Genomic DNA, 24,092 nt, shown 5'->3' with positions numbered 1-24,092 from the left:
AGAGTACAGAGAGAATGGTGCCAACCTTCTAAAAACCTAGATGTAGTATAACATCAGGCCTGTTCTCAGAACACAACATGTTTTGTTATAAAACACCACAGAGGCCAGAGGAGGTTAGAGGAAATTCCGGCCAGAGCCATTGCATACTGTCTGCCATTTTGTTGACAGCTACACCAACTCTGGTTTTGTCTTCCAGCTAATCTGGAGGATTGCCAGCAGAATAACAGGACAGACCTCTGCCACACTCAAGATATGGGGTCGGGACTCCTCCTTTACACTGGGACGGGCAGTTGGGATACACAACAACATGCTCTCAGCTTTAGAGATCATGGCGTAGGTAGAATTCACTAAATTCATGCTTGTTCCAGGAGTACGGGAATTTTCATATTTTTCATTCTAATGGTCACAATCATCCCTGTGCTAAATTTTATGCTCCTAATAATCTCGGCTCATGTTTTATATAAGAGAATGCAGTCGCTTCTATAAAATATATTGAAACTTTCCTGCATCTCTTAATTTGCCTTCATATATATGAGACCTTGTGGATGTAAGAAAAAGGGATGTGATCTGTTGACCACGGCTTTCCTGAGGAGTCTGAGTGTTATGTCTCTAGGCTGCCAGAAATCATCTTCACTCCTTTGGTGTGGAGGTGCTGCTAGCTAGCCGAAGCAATCAGGCCAACAGCTCCTATTCGGTGTGAGACTGACTTAGTCACTCACATGTGGTGGTGCTGCTGTCCTAGAACTCAGCAGTCTTACCCCTTGGTAAGAGTTCTACAATAAGGGTAACCACCCAGGATTCCCATCTTGGTTTAAGCAAGTTAAGGCTGTAGGGGGACTTATAGATTATGAAACTTCTTAATGTTGGAGCCATGCCAGACAATTCCCAGAAGTGTGATCTCTATTTTGTCCCAAGTGGCAAACCCTTCTACCTGAGAGACCCGGCTAAGCCAGCGTCTGGACCACAGTGGGATTTGCTGAGTTAGTCTACGATACCAGCCCATCCTTTGCATTGCAGCCCACCATGTCTGGATAACCACTCTGGTGGGCTCTGACAGGCCTTTGTGGAGTGGGCCCCCATAGAGAATACAGAGGACCCTATCTAAACCCAACTGGTTCAATTCTAGTATACACCGGGTCACCCCGGCCTCCTGTCAGCCAGTCTTTTATCACAGAGATGGGAGGCCCAGTAATAAAGACGCATGTCTGCCCTACCCATGCCTCTGTCATAGGGCTGTTGGCAGTGGTTGTGAAAGGCAATGCTAGGGGGCTTGCCTGCCTATAAGAAGGAGAGGGTGTGGAATGTGAGATTGCAGAGTAACTGCGCCGCTATTGCTGAGGGGAAGTTCTGAAGGACATAGAGAAAGCTCTGCAGGATCATCATCTTGAACAATTCCACTTTACCAAGGATGTTTAATGGCAGCGCCCTCTAGTTTTCGAAATCATGTTTAAGACGTATTTCCAAGGGCGTTATTTTAAGAGACCAGGATAACTCCAGGAGCAACAAAATATATATGCCAGGATATTTGAAACTGAGTTGCCCAATTGGAATCCTTTCCTGCCAGGCACCTATATCTAGGTTTCCCAATATAGGGACCTAAAGGTATTTATCCCAGTTAGTGGGAGGACCAGAGGCCTCTTTGTAAAGCGACAGGAGGCACAATAGTCGAAGCCCTCTAACTGTGGTCTTGAATAGAGGGAAATACAATCCTCCACCCCAGGGCCCCAGCCATGTATTTGAGCATCAAATGAGACAGGCCAGGGATTCAGTTGCCAGAGCAAAGAGAAGGGGTGACAGAAAGCATCCATGTCTAGTGCCCCACCTGATCAGAATTGGCTCTGATAGTGTTCCATGGATGCAAACTTACACCTTCAGTGTTGTATAGAGAAGATGGACGTTTTCACGTAATCTAGGGCCAAAGCCCACATGTTCCAGGACTTTGTCTAGAAAGGACCAATGGATGGAGTCAAACGCATTTTCAAAGTCCATGAGAAGTGGGATGCATGTGTAGGGTACTTCAGACTTACGCAATATGGAGGCTCCTTAGACAGTGACGGGGTATGCACCCTGTCGTAAAGCCACACTGATAGGAGTGAATGAGATCTGAAAGTACTCTTGAGAGCCGGCAGGCCAGAGCTTTGGTAAATATTTTGATTCAGTATTAATTAGCGAGATAGGCTGGTACAAGGCGCAGCGATTGGGAGATGTCCTGCTTTATATACAACCATTATGGTTGCCAAATTTAGGCCTTTAGGAAATGCACTGTTAGTTGCTGCTTCTAGGTAAAGGTCCAGCAATTGAGGTGCCAATAGCTTGTGAAACCTGCAGTAGTATTCAGTAGCTGCCCGGGCCAGGTGTCAAATGATCATAATTTACATTGTACCCATGACACAGTATCTGATAAAAAAAACAAAGCAAACCTTAAACTCCATTGAGTGCAGATTTTAAAAGCCACCACATCTTACGATGTTTAGTGGTGCAGTCTCTCTATAAACTTCTTATTCTGCCATGCAGCAGTAGTCTATCTCTAAAGATCAAGCCGTTACCCTGGGGGGGTGGGGACCGCCAATATCTAGCAAAGTCTCTTGTGGCTATCAAGGACCTAGCACCCACAAGCAGGCGCCAATGTCTAATGTGCTCCCCACCCTCCATTATCCCCAAGAGAGCAACTTTTGGGTCCATGTTCTCTGTAACCTGAGTGAGGTGTGTGATTTTAGTGTAGCTTTCGTTCCAGTATGCAGTTATGACCGGAAATGTCCATATGAGGTGAAAAAAGGATCTTTCAGAGTCTCTGTGTGCCCACAGAGTGGTGACTTGACCCTCCCCATTTTCCACAACAGATTTGGCCTGTAATATGTATGATGAAAGTAATTAAACGGTAATAGTCTGAGAGTGGCCTGGATGATCAGTTGCCTCAATGCCATTTTGGCTTCCTGCCAATCATCGCCTTCCAGTTCTCCAACGTCTTCCTCCCACCTCCTGTAGTCAGGGGCGCTAGAGCATTGAGCAGCAAAGAGCTGTAAAATTGTGAGATGCCCTTCAGTCCCACTGGACCCAGTGCCAACTTTGCCTCTAGGAGGTTATAGTCTGGGACTGCCCCCAAGGCTTCTCTGTGGAGATCTTGGGCATGTTGTACCTGAAGTTTCTTAAAGAATTTTCAGGAGTGAAGCACAAATACTGTCTTAAGATGTTCAAAGGACACTATAAGATCGTGTCCCTACAGGTCGCCCAGCGTTGAGATTCGAATTAGTTCCCACCCACGAAAGGCTGCCTATTGAGTGACATGTTTCAGCCGTGACCCTGCCCGTAATGGGGTGAGAATAGTCACTTTTCCCAGCCATTTGGTAGAGGCTAGGGCTTCTTTAGATCACACTCGTTCTGGAGACCTGGGGGAGGTCAGGGGGGGACATGTAGATCAAATTATGCAAAACCCAGTAGTCGAGAGCTCTGGTGCCAGGCGGAGTCATGGGCATCGCAAAAGAGTATCTCTTCCAAAAGGATCATCTGTCCTGCCCAATAGTATATGCTGAGATTCAGAGCTCTGAAGCCATCCACTTACACCGGAGCTGTGCAGTTTTCTAATTCTACCCAACTGTCCTTTGCCTCTCAATAGAACTTTGTCACCGCAAATTGGGTCTCCCCCAAGAAGGGCTGGGAATGATGGTTTTGTAGCACATGTAGATAGTAGTGGATAGCCATCCTCTTTATAGACTGCCACCCGGCCCAATAGATTAAGTGGGAGGTGTGCCCAGAGGTCCAAATCACAGTGCACCCGCCTTATAATAGGGACTATGTTGTGGTCCCATGTGATCTGTGGATCTCAGGCAATATGTATGTGCAGTAACAGACCAGTTCCCGAGTGATGTGTAGTCGAGCTTCCAGCATCCATAAGGGGGTTGGGCCCATCAGTGGAATATAGCGTGGCTTATCCCCATTAACACTTAGGGGGTCATTCCGACCCCGGCGGGCGGCGGCCGCCGCCCGCCGGGCGGAAACCGCCCAAAGACCGCACCGCGGTCAAATGACCGCGGGTCATTTTAACTTTCCCGCTGGGCCGGCGGGCGATCTCCAGAAGATCGCCTGCCGGCCCAGCGGGAAAGCCCCTGCAAAGAGGAATCCGGCTCCGAATGGAGCCGGCGGATTTGCAGGGGTGCGACGGGTGCAGTAGCACCCGTCGCGATTTTCACTGTCTGCTAAGCAGACAGTGAAAATCTTTGTGGGGCCCTGTTAGGGGGCCCCTGCACTGCCCATGCCAGTGGCATGGGCAGTGCAGGGGCCCCCAGGGGCCCCATGACACCCGTTCCCGCCAGCCTCTTCCTGGCGGTGTAAACCGCCAGGAACAGGCTGGCGGGAAGGGGGTCGGAATCCCCATGGCGGCGCTGCAAGCAGCGCCGCCATGGAGGATTCCCTGGGCCAGGGGAAAACCGGCGGGAAACCGCCGGTTCCCCTTTTCTGACCGCGGCTTTACCGCCGCGGTCAGAATAGCCCAGGAAGCACCGCCAGCCTGTTGGCAGTGCTTCTGTTGCCCTCCACCCTGGCGGTTTGAAACCGCCAGGGTCGGAATGAGGGCCTTAGTCCCTTTGTGTCTCCATAGATGTCCAACATTTGGATCAAACAGGGCAGACTTGTCTGCAGAGACTGTATGTCCAACAGCATATCATCTGCGTACAACGCTACTCTTGTTTCATGATCAGTCCTCAAACGAAAGCCCTGTAGTTGAGTGTCGAACCCGATCCATGGAACAAGGGGTTCTATTACTAGGGTGAAGAGTAATGGTAAGGGGGGGTAATCATGCCTTGTACCTCACTGAATCTGGAGCAAGGATGAATGCACCCCGTTAACTCGCACCTGCACGTACGGGGAATCATAGAGAGCCTTTATCAAGGTCAGGAATTTCTGCCCAAAGTTTATGCTGTGTAAAATGTGTGGAGGAGAAGTGCCAGTGTACTGTATTGAAAGCTTTCTCGTAGTTGACTAGGAGCAGGGCCGCCAACCCCTGCAGCCTGTCTAACTGTGGAAGGGCAACCTGAAGCCTATGCAGGCAGTGACGCATGCCTCTGTCATGCATAAAGCCTTTGTGGTTCTCGTGAACTAGTGACTTGATAACACCCGCAGGTCTAGTGTCCAATATTTTTGCCGTAAGTGTACATTCCACATTCAGGAGGAAAATTAGTTATGAGATTAACATAGTTTGGGCAGCTGGTGGCATTTAAGTATAGTAGTGATGGTGGCAGTCCTGAGGTGCTCTGAGAGTATGCCAGTGCGACCTATATTAACAAAGAGATATAGGAGATGTGGGGATATGAGGGACAAGAACCTCTTTTAGAATTCAACGGGAAAGCTGTTAGGTCCCAGTGTTTTGCCTGAGGGAGAGAACACTTGTTACTTGAATTTTTTTGAGGGGCAGCTGAGCATCCAGGTTTCTCTGCTGTGCACACATAAGTGGGTATACAGGCAAGACCTCTACTATGGAGCACACAAAGGTTTTGGCAATCTCTGTCAAGATACAAACCAAGTGTCCCTCTCTGGGTTTAGATTTGGGGTCCTTCCTGTATCTGGGACAGACAGTAAATCAGTTTACCAGCTTTATTGCCTTGTTCGTATAAGTGGGAGTTAACGAGTGCTCCGGCTGTGCGAGCAGTGTCTAGGAATTTCTGTCATAGCATTTCATGAAGCTCGTCTGAGTGCCAGGTGGTGTCTGGAGTGGAGCCTGACATTACAGAGCATTCTAGGTCAAGTATTTGGCTTTTGAGCAGGACTATCTCTAGCTCCCTCTCCGCTCTGGACCACCGAAAACATCTAGCCTTAGATCACCACCGTAAAAGCCTCATAAAGGATGACCGGGATTCCACCGGGTGCTGGTTCATCCCAGATTAGTCTGCTATAACCACCGTAAGTAGGTCCAGCAGGGAATCCCCCCTATGCTACCAGAAATTGAACTGCCAGATACTTGACACCCCAGACCCAGTTGCTCCAAGCTGGATCTCAACTGGTGAGTGAGCAGAGGGAAGTATATGGACACCCCCAACCAAAGGTAACAAGTCCACAGGCATAAAGAAATAGTCCAGTATAGAGTGGATCTTGTGTGAGGCTGGACAATGGGTGTATGATTTCTCATGTGAGTGTCAGTGGCACCTTGTATCTTTGAGTCCCAGGGCGGCTCCTGCCCTGCTGAGAGTCAGAGGTCTCAAGGTCAGGGCAGTTGATGTGTTTAAGAATCTATTCATGATCTCATTAAAGTGTCCCCCAACAACAGGGCCCTGGATTGGGTGTAGGGCAGCACCCTAGGCAAGTTCTGTGGCAAGTTGTTGATCGGGGCAGGGGAGAACATCTATGCTTCCTAGAAACCAGGGATTCCCCTTTAGGGTGCTCCTTAGGAGCACAAAGAGGCCCAGTGGTGTCTTGTGTATAAGGACTGCCACTTCCTATGCCCCCCCTAGGGAACCGAGCTTTAAATACCCTTGTGTAACCATATCTGCCTAAGGAGGGGCAGCAGGAACCCATTAGGTGCGTTTCTTGAAGGAAGAGAATAGCGGAGGCCAATTTTTTCACATACCTCTGGCCCCTCTTAATCTTGTTTAAGGGACCATTGATGTTCCAGCTCAGTATCTTGAGATAGGGGCGCATTTTAGTGTTTGACTGGAGGTCTGCAGGCATGGGTTGCCCATGAGGAAGATACTGTTGATATCCTTTTTCAACACATAAATGTAACAAAACATGTAAACAGAAAATAAAACTTGATACCCAACTACTCTCTCACCATATACTTCCCACCCGGTAGCATCTGTCGCCCCAACATCAAAAACAACCTCTAAACGAAATAAAGGAACTTCGGGGGACCGCCAATGTGAACTATTGTTGCCCTGAGCAGGCATGTATAAAGATGTATCATCTGTATTCATTCCCAGCCGGGGCCAAGAGGAGTCCCGGCCCTCATCAGTGTCAGATGTAGTCTGAGCCCGGGAGGTAACATGGGTGTCCTGCCGAAAACGTTATCTCCATCTCAAGATCCTTTTTTAAGAGTTGCAGTATCTCCTTGGGATGGCTCTGGCAGAGCACCACTCCTTTGCCCCCATCAGATCTCCCTCTTTCGATAGTGGCATAGGGCCATAATCCCTGAGGGGTGATCCACGACCCACTCCCATACCCTGTCCGGGTAGTCAAAGAGTAGGGACTTGCCCTGTAAGAATACCTTTAGTTTAGCCGGGAACAGGAGCATGTACTTGATGTTTGTTGGTCTGAGCTTCTGCTTTAAAGGACTTCTGCTTAGTCTGGACCAGTCTGGTATAATCCAGAAATATGAGAACCTTTGAGGACTCCTAAGAAGTTGCACCCAGGTGTCTTGCTGTGCATAGTCCCTGCCCCAGGGTTAAGAAACCAGGCAATGGTGTCTCAAGCAGAAGTCACTACAGGGTGGTGTGGGGATAATTCATATCTGGGGAAGAAGCTGCGAAGCCTGATCTCAAGGAAATCTCCTGGTTTTCTCTCTTAGCTCCCTCCGTCAAGCCCACAAAGTGCATGTTATTGCGGTGGGACCGACCTTCCGCATCCTCGACCCTCTGCGCCATCTTGATCCCTGCCAACTGCAGTTTGCGGACTGTCTGCTGCAGCTTAGTTACTATGACCCTCATTATGACATCAGTGGTATTTTTCCAATACCGCCAATGCCACGGGCACCAGAAGACTGCCAGTGCTGGCAGTCTTCCTCCCGCCACAATCAGGGCAGAAATCCAGCAGTAGCCATGCTGGCGGGCGGTGGTACCCTGGTGTTGCTACCACCTGCACCACCCCACCAGTAGGACATCGCCTGCCATATTATGGCCCATGATATGGCCTGGCGGTATCCTGCTGGCGGGGTGCTGCCGGCGGTGGCTGTGCCCCTTCCTGTTCCCTGCCGGACGACCTCCTTGCCGGACAAGGTAAGTCGGGTGTCTGACAGGGGCGGGTGGTAGGGGATTGGGGGTGTTGTGTGTGAGTGTGTGGTGTCTGTGTGTGTGTATGAATGTATGTATGCGTGTGTGAATGCATGTTTGGTTGTCTGTGTGTATGCGTGCTTGAATGCGTGTGAGTATGTGTGAGTGAATGCATGTGTGGATGTTGAAGTGAGTGCGTGTTTGGATGACTGTATGCATGCCAGAGTGCGTGTTTGCATGTCTGTGTGTATGCATGCTTGAATGAGTGTATGTGTGAGTGAATGCGTATATGGATGAGCGTGAGTTTGTATGAGTGAATGTGTGTGAGTGTGTGCGTGCCTGCAGGTGTGTGCATGGATCAGGAGTGGGGGGTTAGTGTATGGATCGGGGTGGGGGGATTAGTGCATTGATCAGGGTGGGGGGGTTAGTGTATGGATCGGGGTGGGGGCATTAGTGTATGGATCGGGGGTGTGGGGATTAGTGCATGGATCTAGGGAGGTGAGGGGCTAGTGTTTGTATTGGGGTTGGGGATCAGGTGGTTGCTGGGGGGGGGGAGCCATCTACTGGTGAAAGGGAGGGAATTCCCTGTCACCGGTAGCCCTACCGCCATGGTTTTTGTGGTGTGCTACCACCTCGAAAACCATGGCAGTAGGCCGGGTCATAATGCCACCGGCGGTACTCTGTGGCCCGCCAGGTCAGAGATGAACATCTCCGGCCTGACGGTTCATACCGCTGTGGCGGTATAAGTGGTGATGTGGCAGGTTTCCAGCGGCAAACCCGCCACACTCATAATGTGGTGGTATACATTGTCAGCCAGTCGGCGGTTATAACGCCACCTTTGCCCTGGCAGTCAGGAGGCCGTCATAATGACGGCCTATGTCTTCAAGAGCCAGGATGCGGCTCTCAGCCTCAGTCACTCTACCAATCATGTTGAGTAGGTTCTATTGGAGGAGCAAAACATCTGCAACTACCTTGCCAATTTTGGCCTTCAGTGTCTAGATGCTTGAATAGCATACAAAATGGCCGCATTCTTGATAATAGCGTTTGTTTTGGGCATCCCCACCATGACAACACCTCCTACTTAGGGGCCATCTGATCCGCAGCTGTGCAAAAATGACTCGACTAACTTATTGAGCTTGCTCTGTTTGGGAGCCACTTTGTCCTTTGCCATGGCTTTGTCTTCAGGCCAACCGAGCCTGCCTGACATCCCACAGGGGAGCGGCACGAGTAGCCCAGGGTCTCCTCGCTTAAGGATTTTGCTGTAGTTTCTCTTGCCGATCATCTCGGTGTTGCTGTCCTCCTTGTTCCTATTCTCAGTACAGCCATTGAGGGGAGTGGGGCTCACTCCATCACCCGCTGCACGCTGTGCTCCCTTTCAACGCTGTCCCATGGGGCCACCATGAGGTAACCTCAGTCGCGCTCTTAGGTCCCCCAGAACATCCATGGGGGATTGCCTTAGACCAGGATGGGGGGGAGGAGGCAGCCCATTTACAGAAACTGCAAAGGAGGGGGCCCCATGATCACCCATGACTCACTCCTTTGCCCCCCGCCTCCTTGTATATCCCCCGTCTGTAGGACCATTCAAGACACACTGCTGCACAGTGGTGCTCACCAATCCTTAGCAGCTTATGTTTTGCCACGCTGCACGATGGGGATGAAGCCCTGGTCCCCAGTGTCCTCAGAAGAAACACACAGGTCTCACCGCTGCCGTGATAATCCACAACACGCAGTGTCCCGCCCCTGTCTTTGTGGGTCCATGGTGGTTCTCTAAAATGTGGTTGCCCTCCATGCAGAGGGCATCTGGCTTTGATGGCTCTGGAGCACATGGGGTGGGGGGGGGGAAGGCGAGTAAGCACTAACGAAGATTCACCCCCCTCTCCAGCACCTCTTTGTCACCAGGAGAGAGGGGGCGAGTGTCCCTCTCCTCCAGGTCCCCAGATCTGGCCACAGAACCGCCCACAGCTCCTCCTTTTCAACAGGCCCGGTCCAGTCCTCCCCAGGCATCCACTTGTGTCGGCCTCTGCGGTTGTGGCAGGCCCCTGGGACTCAAGTCCTTGAAGGAGGGATGTGGGTCTGAGCACGTTGTCAGAGGCCCCAAGGCACTGAATAAGGGCAGGATGGGTAACAGATTATCTCCACCAAGTAGAAGCTCTATTAAGATGCGGCCACCATCTTACTCCTCCAGCCATGCCCCCTCCCCACACACCGTTTACCTTTAACATTGAGGAAAGAAAAAAGCAACATCTGAAGTTGATATGAAACCCTTATTTTAGTTTGAGGGACATCCTGAATGGAAAACAAAGTAAGGAATTCACTGCAATTCTTGTAAAGGGAAGGAAGATTATAATGGAGCTTCAGAGTTAGTTGGACAACACCTGGAAGAATGAAGCAGCTTTGGAGAGCCTAAAAACATAAGACACAGAAACAAAAGATAAAGTGAGTGTGGCAGTGTGACCTTAGACTTCAAAGGGCTAATCTGGGAAAAATACCACGCCAGAAAATCAACTTCGGTGAATTTCATATTTGTGCAGTAGACTTAATCATTAAAATGGAGAAGCAGGGCCACCTACATATATCTGCCAACATCAGCATTTTTAGATTTGTCGACTCTCTGGAATGGCCTTCCACATCTGTAGAGCACAGCAGGAAAGTATAGGAATGTAAGGAGCTTGGTGTTCACTAATGTTAAACAAAGGCAGAGACAGTATATGTCTCCACCTTTTACAGAAGTATCAGGTGTGTTTGCTCTGTGGAACTATTCATCAGGATTTTAGGGCCTGATTTAGAGCTTGACAGTGTTACCGGCAAGCCACTTCGGCGGCAGACTCGAAAAGACAGTCAAGTCAATGGTGTTTTTCTGCTGTATTTAGACGTTACAGCTCTACAAGCAGTGGACTGACTCAGCAAATCAACGCCATATCATCCTCCTGCTTCAACACCCTTCGCATGCTATGCAAGACTTTCAAATGGATTCCTTTAGAAACAAGAAGAACTGTCACCCACGCCCTCATAAGCAGCAGACTAGACTATGGCAACACCCTCTACGCAGGGACCACAGCCAAGCTTCAGAGAAAACTCCAGTGAATCCAGAACGCAGCTGCACGTCTCATCCTCAACCTCCCTCGCCACGAACACATCTCCGCCCACCTCAGATCCCTACACTGGCTGCCCATCAACAAAAGGATCATTTTCAAAATCCTTGTCTACGCTCACAAAGCCCTCCACGACACCGGACCGGCCTACCTCAACGAATGAATCAACTTCCACAAACCAACTCGACAGCTCCGCTCCGACCGACCTCGCCCTTGCTACAGTCCCCCGCATCCAACGCACCACCTCCGGCGGCAGATCCTTCTCCCACTTCGCTGCCAAAACCTGGAACTCCCCCCCCACCAACCTACGCAAGACCCAGGACCTCCTAACCTTCAGAAAGCACCTCAAAACATGGCTTTTCGAGCAGTAACACCCCCCTCAGCACCTTGAGACCCTACCGGGTGAGTAGTGCGCTTAAGAAATTTGTTTGATTGATTGATTGTGGACTGGCGCCGGATTGCTGACGGAGGGAGGCAGCAGCAGGATCAAGTGGACTGTGTACAGTGGCAGGGGCTATGAAATAGAGGTAAGTGACACACACACACACACTTTCCCTTAGCCATATGAGTCCCCCTGCACTACACACCACACAACCCACCACAAACACAACATCATCCATTACAGTTCCAACACAACAGAGTACATACATGCTAAAAACACACATTGACATACATCCATGACACAACATACACACATGATTGACACTGCTCCCACACATAACACAACCACAACACAACTACACATCCATCTACATAAACAAACTCACACACAAGCACCACTACATTCATCATGACAACGTCCACCACACTTCAACACTCACTTGAATGTGTCACAATGCAACACAACATACACAACATCTATCATACTTGCAAGTGACACACATACAGACACAACCACACCACCGACTCCAGCTCCCTTCACCTCAACCAGCCAATACACACACACACGTACTGACTCACATACACACCAGATGGCACTGACCTACCAGTACAGGTCCCCTTGCAATGCGCACACATGGACACCGCTTACAAGTGTGAATGTACATTGTTGTGGTGCCAGCAGTCATTTGGCAATAAATACTGACACCACAATGACGTGTATGTGTGCGATATGCATGTTGTGCAGTGTGTCCCCAGCCATGTGTGACACAATTGTCTCCCTGACATATGCATGTCACAGTGATTAAAAAAAAAAAAGTGACATGTATATGCCTGCAGTGGTCACGAACTCCTGTGCAGTGCCCATGTAATGTACCCTGGCAATGTGGCGTCCCTATCTTCGAGTCTGGCGACGGGGCTTAAGTTTTCTCCGTGGGTTGGTGGCAGCGACGGCAGGTGTTGTCTAGTCGGGTCCAGTCAAAAACAGAAGTGAATCTGCCAACTCAGAAGTGGAGGTCAGACCGCCAATTTTGTTTGGCGGTAAGGCACATCTAAATCTGCCTGGCGGAAAGGGTGGCTGGGGTCCCGTTGGCATTCACTAAAACCCTGTCGGATTGTTGACCCGGGCATTGTTTCTTGGGGGAGACGGCGGTTCGAATGCAGGCTTTCAGGTATGGGACCACAAAACATATAAATACGGCGGACGGACCGTCATGGCGGCAAATGGGTTTTCAGTCGAATCCGAATCACAATTAGGAAATCGGTATTCCTAATGTATGAAACTTCTCTGAGTTTAGCAATTTCTAGTGGGTCACCTCATGCCACTAAAGAAGTGGAGAGACTCTACCGGCTGGACCTCAAAAGAATATTGTTCTTCTACCTTGACCTTACTCTTGAGTTCCAAGTGGACGATCAACTCCTTGGTAGGTATGTCGAGCCAAGAAAGGGAAGGCAGTGCAGAAGCAGACTATCTCGTGATGGATAGTTCTCTGCATCAAGATCTTCATCGCATTGGCCAAAAAGCAACCCTCAGAGGGTGTGTGAGCCCCTTCCACCAGAGCAAAGGCTGCGACAACTATGTTAGCCCGTGGAGTTCCTGTCCTGAATATCTGTCAAGCAGCAAAATGGGCTTCCTTGCACACGTTTACAAAACACTGCTACTTAAACCGTCAGGTTTGATGTGATGGTCATTTTGCCTGTTCAGTAGACTTTTTGGTCTAATCCGTATCACAGACCCACCTCTGTGGAGGCATTGTTTGGGTACTATTTCTAGGTAAGGAATCTGCATCTAGAAGTCTCTAGCATATGAACAAGTTATTTACCTGCGGGAAAGCCTTATCTGGTCGAAATTCTAGCTAACCACATATTCCTTACCAACCCTCCCATCCTCCGCGCTCTGTCACCGGATTATAGTGTTAAGGATTATCCATTCTAAGTTCCCTAGCTTCGCACACCAGTGGTCAGTGTTCCTTGTGGCTCTGCACTTCTGGCTTGGAGATTCACAAAAGAAACTGAGGTCAGCACGCTGGGGTGATGTCTATATAGGCACCACACATCTCACTTCTGGTGCAGATGCTTCTGATACCACACAAAGCCTAATGACGCCACCTACCAGTGCACATGGGTACTGCTCACCAAAAGTTTCCGGATTCAGTCTGACACCTGGGGAATATTCTAAGGTAAGGAATCTGTGAGTAGGTAAAGTGTCTACCAAATAAGACATTACTGAAAGTAAATAACTTGTTCTTTCATGCTGTGGGTGGAGTGGGTGTGGCCAGAGAAGGTGGTGCTACAGTAAATAAATGTATCAGTGTAGATAGTGTTATGGAATTGTAGAGTGTCTTGAATTTGATTTGTGATGCAAGGGGAAACCAGTGACGTGCTTTGGGATAATCCTTTAATGAAGCATTACAACACAATGTGTCACTCTGGAGAATAAGCACCTGTGGTTTAAAAATTGGAGTAACTCATGGTTTTAACAGACTTTGCTTTATTGATGTGGACGCATGAACAAATTCAGAAATGGGATACAGGTGTCTTAGTAGCATGTTTCATTACTGAGGTGAGTTCATGTTTCTTCTCCACTCACCGCCTCTCGCTTTTGTGTGTCAGGCACGGCACGCTATTCTCTTCCAAGACCTTTAAATTTATGGGGAAAAGGAAAGTCTCTGTTTGCTTTTGGGAAACACTCCATATGTTTAAAAAAAGGAGAGCTTTTTTTAAAATATTTAAACGTTACTCTGTGATCCTTCCAACCTGGGAGGAGTATTTTAACATTCTGAAATGGGAGGCCTATTTTGCTGCATTTCAAACAAAGGGCCTGATTATGACCTTGGCGGATGGGATACTCTGACACAAACGTGACGAATACCCTGCCCGCCGTTTTACAAGTTCCATAGGATATAATGGAACTTGTAATACAGCAGGCCGTAATCAGGCCCAAAGTGTCTTGCAACTGTTGTTTGGCTAAAAAATATGGTTCAGTGCTGCTTAAAGCCTAGTTCAGTAAAATACTTCTGCAGGGCCTAATTGGAGCTGAACTTTAGCATTGGAAAGTTGGAATTAACATGCTGTTTGAGATTTATATATTTGTTTGATGACCCTAGCCATCAAGAAAATTTGGTAGCCAGCCATAAAACAGATGATCTAACTTGATTGCGTGAAAGTTAGTAGACCAATTAAAGAACATGTCAGCACTGATGGCCTTCTTGGGTTAAGATTGAAAATGCTTAGGGAGAGAGTATAAACCTTTTTTGAAAGTCCAGGTTTATAATTTTAATAAGCTGTGTCATATAATCTACTTATCAATACAAAATTCTGAGAGCCCCTAGTTTGTTACATTGGGGGCAAGATTTTTTTTGCATATTTGGAAAACAAATCAGAGCAGGATTGTGATTGTGAATTCTGCATCCGACTACAGAGTTAAATCCTGCTTGAGAATTTAAGATGCAGGGTCTGATTCACTTAGGTAAACTTACACTTACAGCTGTTTTCAGTATCCACAAAATTGCATTTTAATAGTAAGTTTACGAGTGCGGAGACGCTGCATTTGGGGCGGGGAACTCCGCACATATAAAGCTAGGGCTGCTCTGTGGTTTTATGTACAGAGTGCAGTACTTAATTTGTGCTTGTTGTTTCTGGTGCACTTATTTTTGAGGGCTGGCACTTATTTTTCTACCTCAAGCATTTACTGCGGATGGAGGAAGAGAAAAACGAAAAAGCTTCACAATGAGAGAAAACAGAAAGCTGCAAGAGTGAGCTGAAGGGGCAGGGAGTGGGCTGTATATGGATTGAAGACACCCGAGATGGCTTCAGGATTACTCTGCCTAAGTATTCCATGTTCGCACATTTAAGTGCAGCAGCCGCATGTTTAAGAGGAGGGCTTTGGGCACCTGCATATTTTTATTTACAAATTAAGCACTGACAGAGTTCTCTACCCTGACTGCGCAGTCTCCGTAATCATATCCTTAGCATTAAAATAGTTTTAATAGGAAGTTTTAATAGTAGTTTTAATAGTGAGTTTACACTTGTAGAGACTCCGCATCGAGGTCCGAGAATTCTGCACACAAACGGCTAGGACTATTCTATGTTTTTATGTGCAGAGTTCTGCTCCCCGACTGCGGAGTCTCAGCACTTGTAAACTTACTTTTAAAATATGGTTTTGTGAATACTGAAAAAGCATAAACGTTCACAACTTGTAAATGTACCTTTGTGAGTCAGGCCCTTAATGTATAATGACACAAACAAGAAACGGATTATGTCTGTATAAACTGTGTGTGATGATAATGTGATACATTTTGATTAAACTGAATTTGTTTGTAAATCAACAAAAACGTATTCTACGACTCAAATTCAAGGAACATAACTGTAGAACAAGGTCTATGCAGTTGACCTGTTATGTCAAATTACTTTTTAAAATGCCTGTAATTGTAACGTTGTAAGCAAGATTTATATTAGGATATTTAAAAATAGAAAATGTTGTTTAGCTCATTAATTCGCTTTATTGCAGCATGTTTGTTTCTTTGTGAATTCCATGCCAAGTAAAACCTACTCAGCGATGGTTCTAAAATGTAAAATGTATGATATTCGATTTAAGATTATTAAAACATACCACATGATACTAATATGTAAAATTCAACCCACAGGCGTTGCTGGCAATCTCGTAGCCATTCAAGCCAGTCGTATATCCACATTCCTGCATTTCTGGAGTATGCCTGGTGTGTTGCCATACAAGATGAGGCAACATTGGCCCAATCCTTGCACCACATTCTTCTTTTCAGGTAAGAAACAGGTTTTAAAATTTCGACTCAGAGTTAAGATCATTGAACTTCTTGCTGAGAATGCCAGTTTTGTGTTTACTTCCTCAGTTTGGGTTACTTTCTTATTGTGGCCATTTTCTTCTCCTCTTTCCACATCCATTTTGCTTGTACTCCATCCCATTTCACATTGCTAAATTATGGACTTAGCTCATCTCTGATGTTAAGTCTTGAGAGATAAGAAGGCCCTGCAAATTTAAACATTTAGATGTTGGAACTTAAAATACAGTCAGATCCCAGGATTTCTTCTTCACAAGTTGAATCAGTACACACATTAAATTTTTGTACCACACACTTATTTACCATAAACAATGACCACAGGGGCAAGGTAGTCTTAAGACCCTTTTTAATGTTCGCATGGATAGAGAAAGAATATTTAACCAGCATAAAAAAAGTGTGTTAATACTATATAATTCAGTGAAGAAACCTTTTCTAGGGTTTTCTGTTTAGTTCTAACATAAGGAGAACTGCCTTTCTGAAAGACGAGAGGAGGCACAGGTCAAGTCTTCATCCAGAAAGAGATGCACGGGAACATGCCTTTCACTTTTCATATCGTGGCAACATCTTTCTTCTTTTTACTGGTCAAATGTCCATGTTATCCCAAAGTTTGTGTCCGCAGTGGCGGAATGCAGGCGTACCAAGGTTTGATTTATCTTGTAAGTTTCTAACACGTCACAAATGCTGGCAGCTAGGGATTCCTTACTGCATCACTTGTAGTAACCACTAAGTACAGAACACCTGTTGCCCACCTCTATAGACCAGCTACCAGATGGCCCAACATTAGACAGTTTTTTACCATTAGAGAGGCAACATAAACAGATAGTAAACAAGGACATACAGATGGAACCGGATGTACACGCCAATATACATGGCAACAATTAAATGAAATTCTTATGTTTGATGGCATCTGTCGCTGTAGATACGCATGTTTTGCATAGCTCGCCATCTGGTGTTGGGCCGGAGTGTTACAAGTTGTTTTTCTTCGAAGAAGTCTTTCGAGTCACGGGACCGAGTGACTCCCCCTTTTGTCTCCATTGCGCATGGGCGTCGACTCCATCTTCGATTGTTTTTTTTCCGCCATCGGGTTCGGACGTGTTCCTGTCGCTCCGAGTTTCGGAACGGAAAGATAGCTAATTTCGGAAGATTTTCGTCGGTATTGTTGCGTTCGGGATCGGCGTAGTTAGATTCAACACCGCGTCTAAGATCGAAGAGCTCCGGTGCCCTTCGGGGTAATTTTTTCGATCCCCCGTCGGGGCCTGGTCGGCCCGACCGCGTGCAGAAGAACGCCGATGGAACAGACCCCGTTCCGTTTCTGTCCCAAATGCCACAATAAATACCCCTATACAGACCAACACTTGGTCTGCAACCTGTGCCTGTCACCTGAGCACAGTGAAGACACCTGCGAGGCCTGTCGTGCGTTCCGGTCCCGAAAAACACTCCGAGACCGTCGAGCCAGAAGACTTCAGATGGCGTCCTCGCCGACAGCCCACCGGGAGTTCGAGGAACAAGAAGAGGAGGGAACCTTTTCGATCCAAGAATCAGACTCCGAAGGATTCGACGATACACAAACCGTGAGTAAGACGTCGAAAACCACTCAGAAGAAGATTTACAAGGCCCAGGGGACGCCACTGCCACCAGGCCATGGCTCGACCCATAAATTCGGTGACCGACCGTCGGCACCGAAAAAGGCCCAAACAGTGCCGAGATCGTCCGACTCCGGTCGAGACACCGGCACGCAGCCTTCTCGGGACCGAGAAAGTGCTGGAGACAAGCATCGACACCGAGATACCGGTGTAGACACGGCTCGACGCCGAGACAGCGGCACCGAAGAAGATCGACGCCGAGAGGTTTCGGCCCCGAAAAAGAAAAAAGTCACCTCGGAGCCGAAAAAAGATGCAGACAGGGTTTCGGTGCCAAAACAAACTGCAACCGACCCAGTTTCAGGCTCTTATACAGAAGAGCACTCGCTAACCTCCCAAATGCAAAAGCATAGGTTTGAGGAAGAGCTACACTCAACTGATGTAGACCATACGCAAAAGCGTATTTTCATACAGCAGGGGACAGGAAAAATAAGCACCCTTCCCCCTATTAGAAGAAAGAGAAGATTGGAGTTCCAAACTGAACAAACACCACAAACAAAAGTGGTGACAAAAGTTACCCCACCACCCTCTCCTCCACCTGTGATTAACGTCTCACCAGCACAAACTCCATCACATTCCCCAGCTCACACCACCATGAGCCAGGGTGACCAAGATCAAGACGCATGGGACTTATACGACGCCCCAGTGTCAGATAACAGTCCGGAGGCATACCCTACGAAGCCATCTCCACCAGAGGACAGCACTGCGTATTCTCAAGTGGTGGCTAGAGCAGCACAATTTCACAATGTAAGCCTCCACTCAGAACAGGTCGAGGATGACTTTTTATTCAACACACTCTCCTCCAACCACAGCTCCTACCAAAGCCTGCCTATGCTCCCTGGTATGCTCCGGCACGCAAAAGAAATCTTTAAGGAGCCGGTCAAAAGTAGGGCAATCACACCAAGAGTGGAAAAAAAGTATAAGGCGCCTCCTACAGACCCGGCTTTCATCACTACACAGCTGCCACCAGACTCTGTCGTTGTAGGAGCAGCTAGGAAAAGGGCCAACTCCCACACATCTGGAGATGCACCACCCCCAGATAAAGAAAGCTGCAAGTTCGATGCAGCTGGTAAGAGAGTCGCAGCACAAGCTGCAAACCAGTGGCGCATCGCTAACTCCCAGGCACTACTTGCGCGCTATGACAGAGCCCATTGGGATGAGATGCAACATCTCATTGACCATCTGCCCAAGGACCTACAAAATAGGGCAAAACAAGTGGTTGAGGAGGGACAGACCATTTCCAACAACCAAATCCGCTCCTCCATGGACACTGCAGATACAGCTGCACGGACAATTAATACATCTGTAACTATCAGAAGGCATGCATGGCTCCGAACGTCTGGATTTAAACCAGAGATTCAGCAAGCAGTTCTCAATATGCCTTTTAACGAAAAAGAACTGTTCGGTCCAGAAGTGGACACAGCGATTGAGAAACTCAAAAAAGACACGGACACTGCTAAAGCCATGGGCGCACTCTACTCCCCGCAGAGCAGAGGGAATTACAGCACATTCCATAAAACACCCTTTAGAGGGGGGTTTCGGGGTCAGAGCACACAAGCCAGCACCTCACAGGCAACACCGTCCAGTTACCAGGGACAGTACAGAGGAGGTTTTCGGGGACAATATAGAGGAGGGCAATTCCCTAGGAATAGAGGAAAATTTCAAAGCCCCAAAACCCCTACTACTAAGCAGTGACTCACATGTCACTCACCCCCTCCACACAACACCAGTGGGGGGAAGAATAAGTTATTATTACAAAGCATGGGAGGAAATCACTACAGACACTTGGGTTCTAGCAATTATCCAACATGGTTATTGCATAGAATTTCTACAATTCCCCCCAAACATACCACCAAAAGCACAAAATTTGACAAAACATCATTCCAATCTCCTGGAGATAGAAGTGCAGGCACTATTGCAAAAGAATGCAATCGAATTAGTGCCAAACACACAAATAAACACAGGAGTTTACTCACTGTACTTTCTGATACCAAAGAAGGACAAAACGCTGAGACCAATCCTAGACCTCAGAATAGTGAACACATTCATCAAATCAGACCACTTTCACATGGTCACACTACAAGAAGTATTACCATTGCTAAAACTACACGACTACATGACAACTTTAGACCTCAAGGACGCGTATTTCCATATACCAATACACCCATCGCACAGGAAATACCTAAGGTTTGTATTCAAAGGAATACATTACCAATTCAAGGTACTGCCTTTCGGATTAACAACCGCACCAAGAGTCTTTACCAAATGTCTAGCGGTAGTCGCTGCACACATCAGAAGGCAGCAAATACATGTGTTCCCATATCTAGACGACTGGCTAATCAAGGCCCATTCGTTAATAGAGTGCTCAAATCACACAAATCAGATCATACAAACCCTCTTCAAACTAGGGTTCACCGTCAACTTCACGAAATCCAACATTCTGCCGTGCAAGGTACAACAATACCTAGGAGCCGTAATAGACACAACAAAAGGAGTAGCCACTCCAAGTCCCCAAAGAATTCAAAATTTCAACACCATCATACAACGCATGTATCCAACACAAAAGATACAAGCAAAGATGATATTACAACTCCTAGGCATGATGTCTTCATGCATAGCCATTGTCCCAAACGCAAGACTGCACATTAGGCCCTTACAACAGTGCCTAGCATCACAGTGGTCTCAAGCACAGGGTCATCTTCTAGATCTGGTGTTAATAGACCGCCAAACTTACCTCTCGCTTCTGTGGGGAACAACATAAATTTAAACAAAGGGCGGCCTTTCCAAGACCCAGTGCCACAATACGTAATAACAACAGATGCTTCCATGACAGGGTGGGGAGCACACCTCGATCAACACAGCATACAAGGACAATGGAACGTACATCAAACAAAACTGCATATAAATCACCTAGAACTTCTAGCAGTTTTTCAAGCACTAAAAGCTTTCCAACCAATAATAGTTCACAAATACATTCTCGTCAAGACAGACAACATGACAACAATGTATTATCTAAACAAGCAAGGGGGGACGCACTCCACGCAGTTAAGCCTGCTAGCACAAAAAATTTGGCGTTGGGCAATTCACAACCAAATTCGCCTAATAGCACAATTTATACCAGGGATCCAAAATCAACTCGCAGACAATCTCTCTCGAGATCACCAACAGGTCCAGGAATGGGAAATTCACCCCCAAATTCTGAACACCTATTTCAAACTCTGGGGAACACCTCAAATAGACTTATTTGCGACGAAGGAGAACGCCAAATGCCAAAACTTCGCATCCAGATACCCACACAAACAGTCCCAAGGCAATGCCCTATGGTGAACTGGTCAGGGATATTTGCTTACGCTTTTCCTCCTCTCCCTTTCCTTCCTTACCTGGTAAACAAACTCAGTCAAAACAAACTCAAACTCATATTAATAGCACCAACTTGGGCAAGGCAACCCTGGTACACAACGCTGCTAGACCTATCAGTAGTACCCTACATCAAATTGCCCAACAGGCCAGATCTGTTGACACAACACAACCAAACGATCAGACACCCAGATCCAGCATCGCTGAATCTAGCAATCTGGCTCCTGAAATCCTAGAATTCGGGCACTTACAACTTACCCAAGAATGTATGGAAGTCATAAAGCAAGCCAGAAGGCCATCCACCAGGCACTGCTATGCAAGTAAATGGAAGAGGTTTGTTTGCTACTGCCATATTAATCAAATACAACCATTACACACAACTCCAGAACATGTAGTGGGTTACTTGCTTCACTTACAAAAATCTAACCTGGCTTTTCTCTTCCATTAAAATACACCTTGCAGCAATATCTGCATACCTGCAGACTACCTATTCAACTTCCCTATATAAGATACCAGTCATTAAAGCATTCATGGAGGGCCTTAGGAGAATTATACCACCAAGAACACCACCTGTTCCTTCATGGAACCTAAATGTTGTCCTAACTAGACTTATGGGTCCACCTTTTGAACCCATGCACTCCTGCGAAATACAGTTCCTAACCTGGAAGGTTGCATTTCTCATCGCCATTACTTCCCTAAGAAGAGTAAGCGAGATTCAGGCGTTTACAATACAAGAACCTTTTATACAACTACACAAGAATAAGGTCGTCCTAAGGACTAATCCTAAATTTTTGCCAAAGGTTATTTCACCGTTCCATCTAAATCAAACAGTGGAACTTCCAGTGTTCTTTCCACAGCCAGATACCGTAGCTGAAAGGGCACTACATACATTAGATGTCAAAAGAGCATTAATGTATTACATTGACAGAACAAAGAACATCAGAAAGACTAAACAACTATTTATTGCATTTCAAAAACCTCATGCAGGAAACCCAATATCAAAACAAGGTATAGCCAGATGGATAGTTAAATGCATCCAAATCTGCTACCTTAAAGCTAAACGACAGCTGCCCATTACACCAAGGGCACACTCAACCAGAAAGAAAGGTGCTACCATGGCCTTTCTAGGAAACATCCCAATGCAAGAAATATGTAAGGCAGCCACATGGTCTACGCCTCACACATTCACCAAGCACTACTGTGTAGACGTGTTATCCGCACAACAAGCCACAGTAGGTCAAGCGTATTAAGAACATTATTTCAAACTACTTCCACTCCTACAGGCTGAGACACCGCTTTTGGGGAGATAACTGCTTACTAGTCTATGCAAAACATGCGTATCTACAGCGACAGATGCCATCGAACTGAAAATGTCACTTACCCAGTGTACATCTGTTCGTGGCATCAGTCGCTGTAGATTCGCATGTGCCCACCCGCCTCCCCGGGAGCCTGTAGCAGTTTGGAAGTTACCTTCAACTATTTGTATATGTATCATCTCAACCTTAAATAGGTACATACTTAGTCACTCCATTGCATGGGCACTATTACTACAATTCAACTCCTACCTCACCCTCTGCGGGGAAAAACAATCGAAGATGGAGTTGACGCCCATGCGCAATGGAGACAAAAGGAGGAGTCACTCGGTCCCGTGACTCGAAAGACTTCTTCGAAGAAAAACAACTTGTAACACTCCGGCCCAACACCAGATGGCGAGCTATGCAAAACATGCGAATCTACAGCGACTGATGCCACGAACAGATGTACACTGGGTAAGTGACATTTTCATTTCTTTGCATTCTTTTATTCTTCTCCAGTTCAGCCAATACCACATTCAACGCGTTTCACCCAACCAAGGGCTTTCTCAGAGCATAAATCAATATAGGCAATATCCAAGCATCGAGACTTTGAATATGTGAATCCACCAGACCAGCAATATAGTTTCTCAGAAATACACCACTAACCTGGGATGTGTCTTTGTTGCCGAACACGGCCTGGACATCTGAAGTACTCATATGGATGCATCTAACAGCATATATGCATCCGGCTGCCTTCACTATTAATTAAGTTTGTCCTTTGAAGAAGTGTATTTTGAGAAAACCAGTGATTGGGCAAAATGCGTTGACTGAGACTGACACAATATTTCAGTCAGGTATACTTCTGACTACAATGAAAGTGGATAATAGACACCAATGAGGAATAGTACTTCTGTGAGTGTAAATTGACCATTCCTTTTCTAAATTGGTTCGGTGTCCCTGTCTTTAGGACGTGGAGAAATTCAGCATAGGTTTCAGATATCTAGGGTCTCAATACATGTTGCCTTGAGCAATATCCCAAGGACATGAAAGATGGAATAGCGCTTTAGGCAATTCCAAGTGCCTCTGTGTTTCTGATCCCAGGATCACCAGGCATGTCATTATCAAACACAGTAACTCTGAGGCTGGAAACACTAGATCAGTTTTCACAGGGTGTGTATCCACACTCAGGAAAACTTTGATCAGCAGCAGGTGTTGGCAGAGGTGCTACCCAGCCCCACCAGGATTGATTTGCCTTGCGGTGTAGTCCCTCTGACCCCACACCCGTGGGCCCCCAACCAACTGAATGGCTGCCATTTACCTTTCAGAGGAAAGCAGAAAATCATTACCAATATCTGCCAAATCTCCCTTTGAGCTTTGGCTTTTTATGCCTTTAGAATTATGGTCTAGATTAGAAGACATCCTTGTTAACATTCATCTCTTCTTGATGAAATTGTTCTGCTCCCAATATTTTTCTACTTCCGCACTCTCGCCCTGATTTATACTTTTTGAAAGCTAAACTGCGCTAACGCAGTTTAGCGTCAAAAAGTATAACGCCGTCTAGCGCCATCCCAAGACACCAGCAGGGCGTCATATTTATGGG

The 24,092-nt window shown here is 47.0% G+C and overlaps 1 protein-coding gene across 4 annotated transcripts in view; it reads left to right on the top strand.

Moving 5' to 3' along the window:
• SLC41A3 (solute carrier family 41 member 3) overlaps positions 1–24,092 on the top strand; it is a 283,615-nt gene that overhangs the window by 241,289 nt on the left and 18,234 nt on the right. For all 4 annotated transcript variants that reach the window (XM_069206274.1, XM_069206276.1, XM_069206275.1 and 1 more), the window contains one exon: positions 16,030–16,164. In XM_069206274.1, the coding sequence (XP_069062375.1) occupies positions 16,030–16,164 (135 nt within the window). The remainder of the gene's footprint in view (positions 1–16,029; positions 16,165–24,092) is intronic.

Source organism: Pleurodeles waltl, chromosome 9 (assembly GCF_031143425.1).
Source record: "Pleurodeles waltl isolate 20211129_DDA chromosome 9, aPleWal1.hap1.20221129, whole genome shotgun sequence".
NCBI classification, from domain to species: Eukaryota; Metazoa; Chordata; class Amphibia; order Caudata; family Salamandridae; genus Pleurodeles; species Pleurodeles waltl.
Note: the sequence above shows the minus strand (reverse complement) of the source record. Positions and strands in the feature narration are given on the sequence as shown.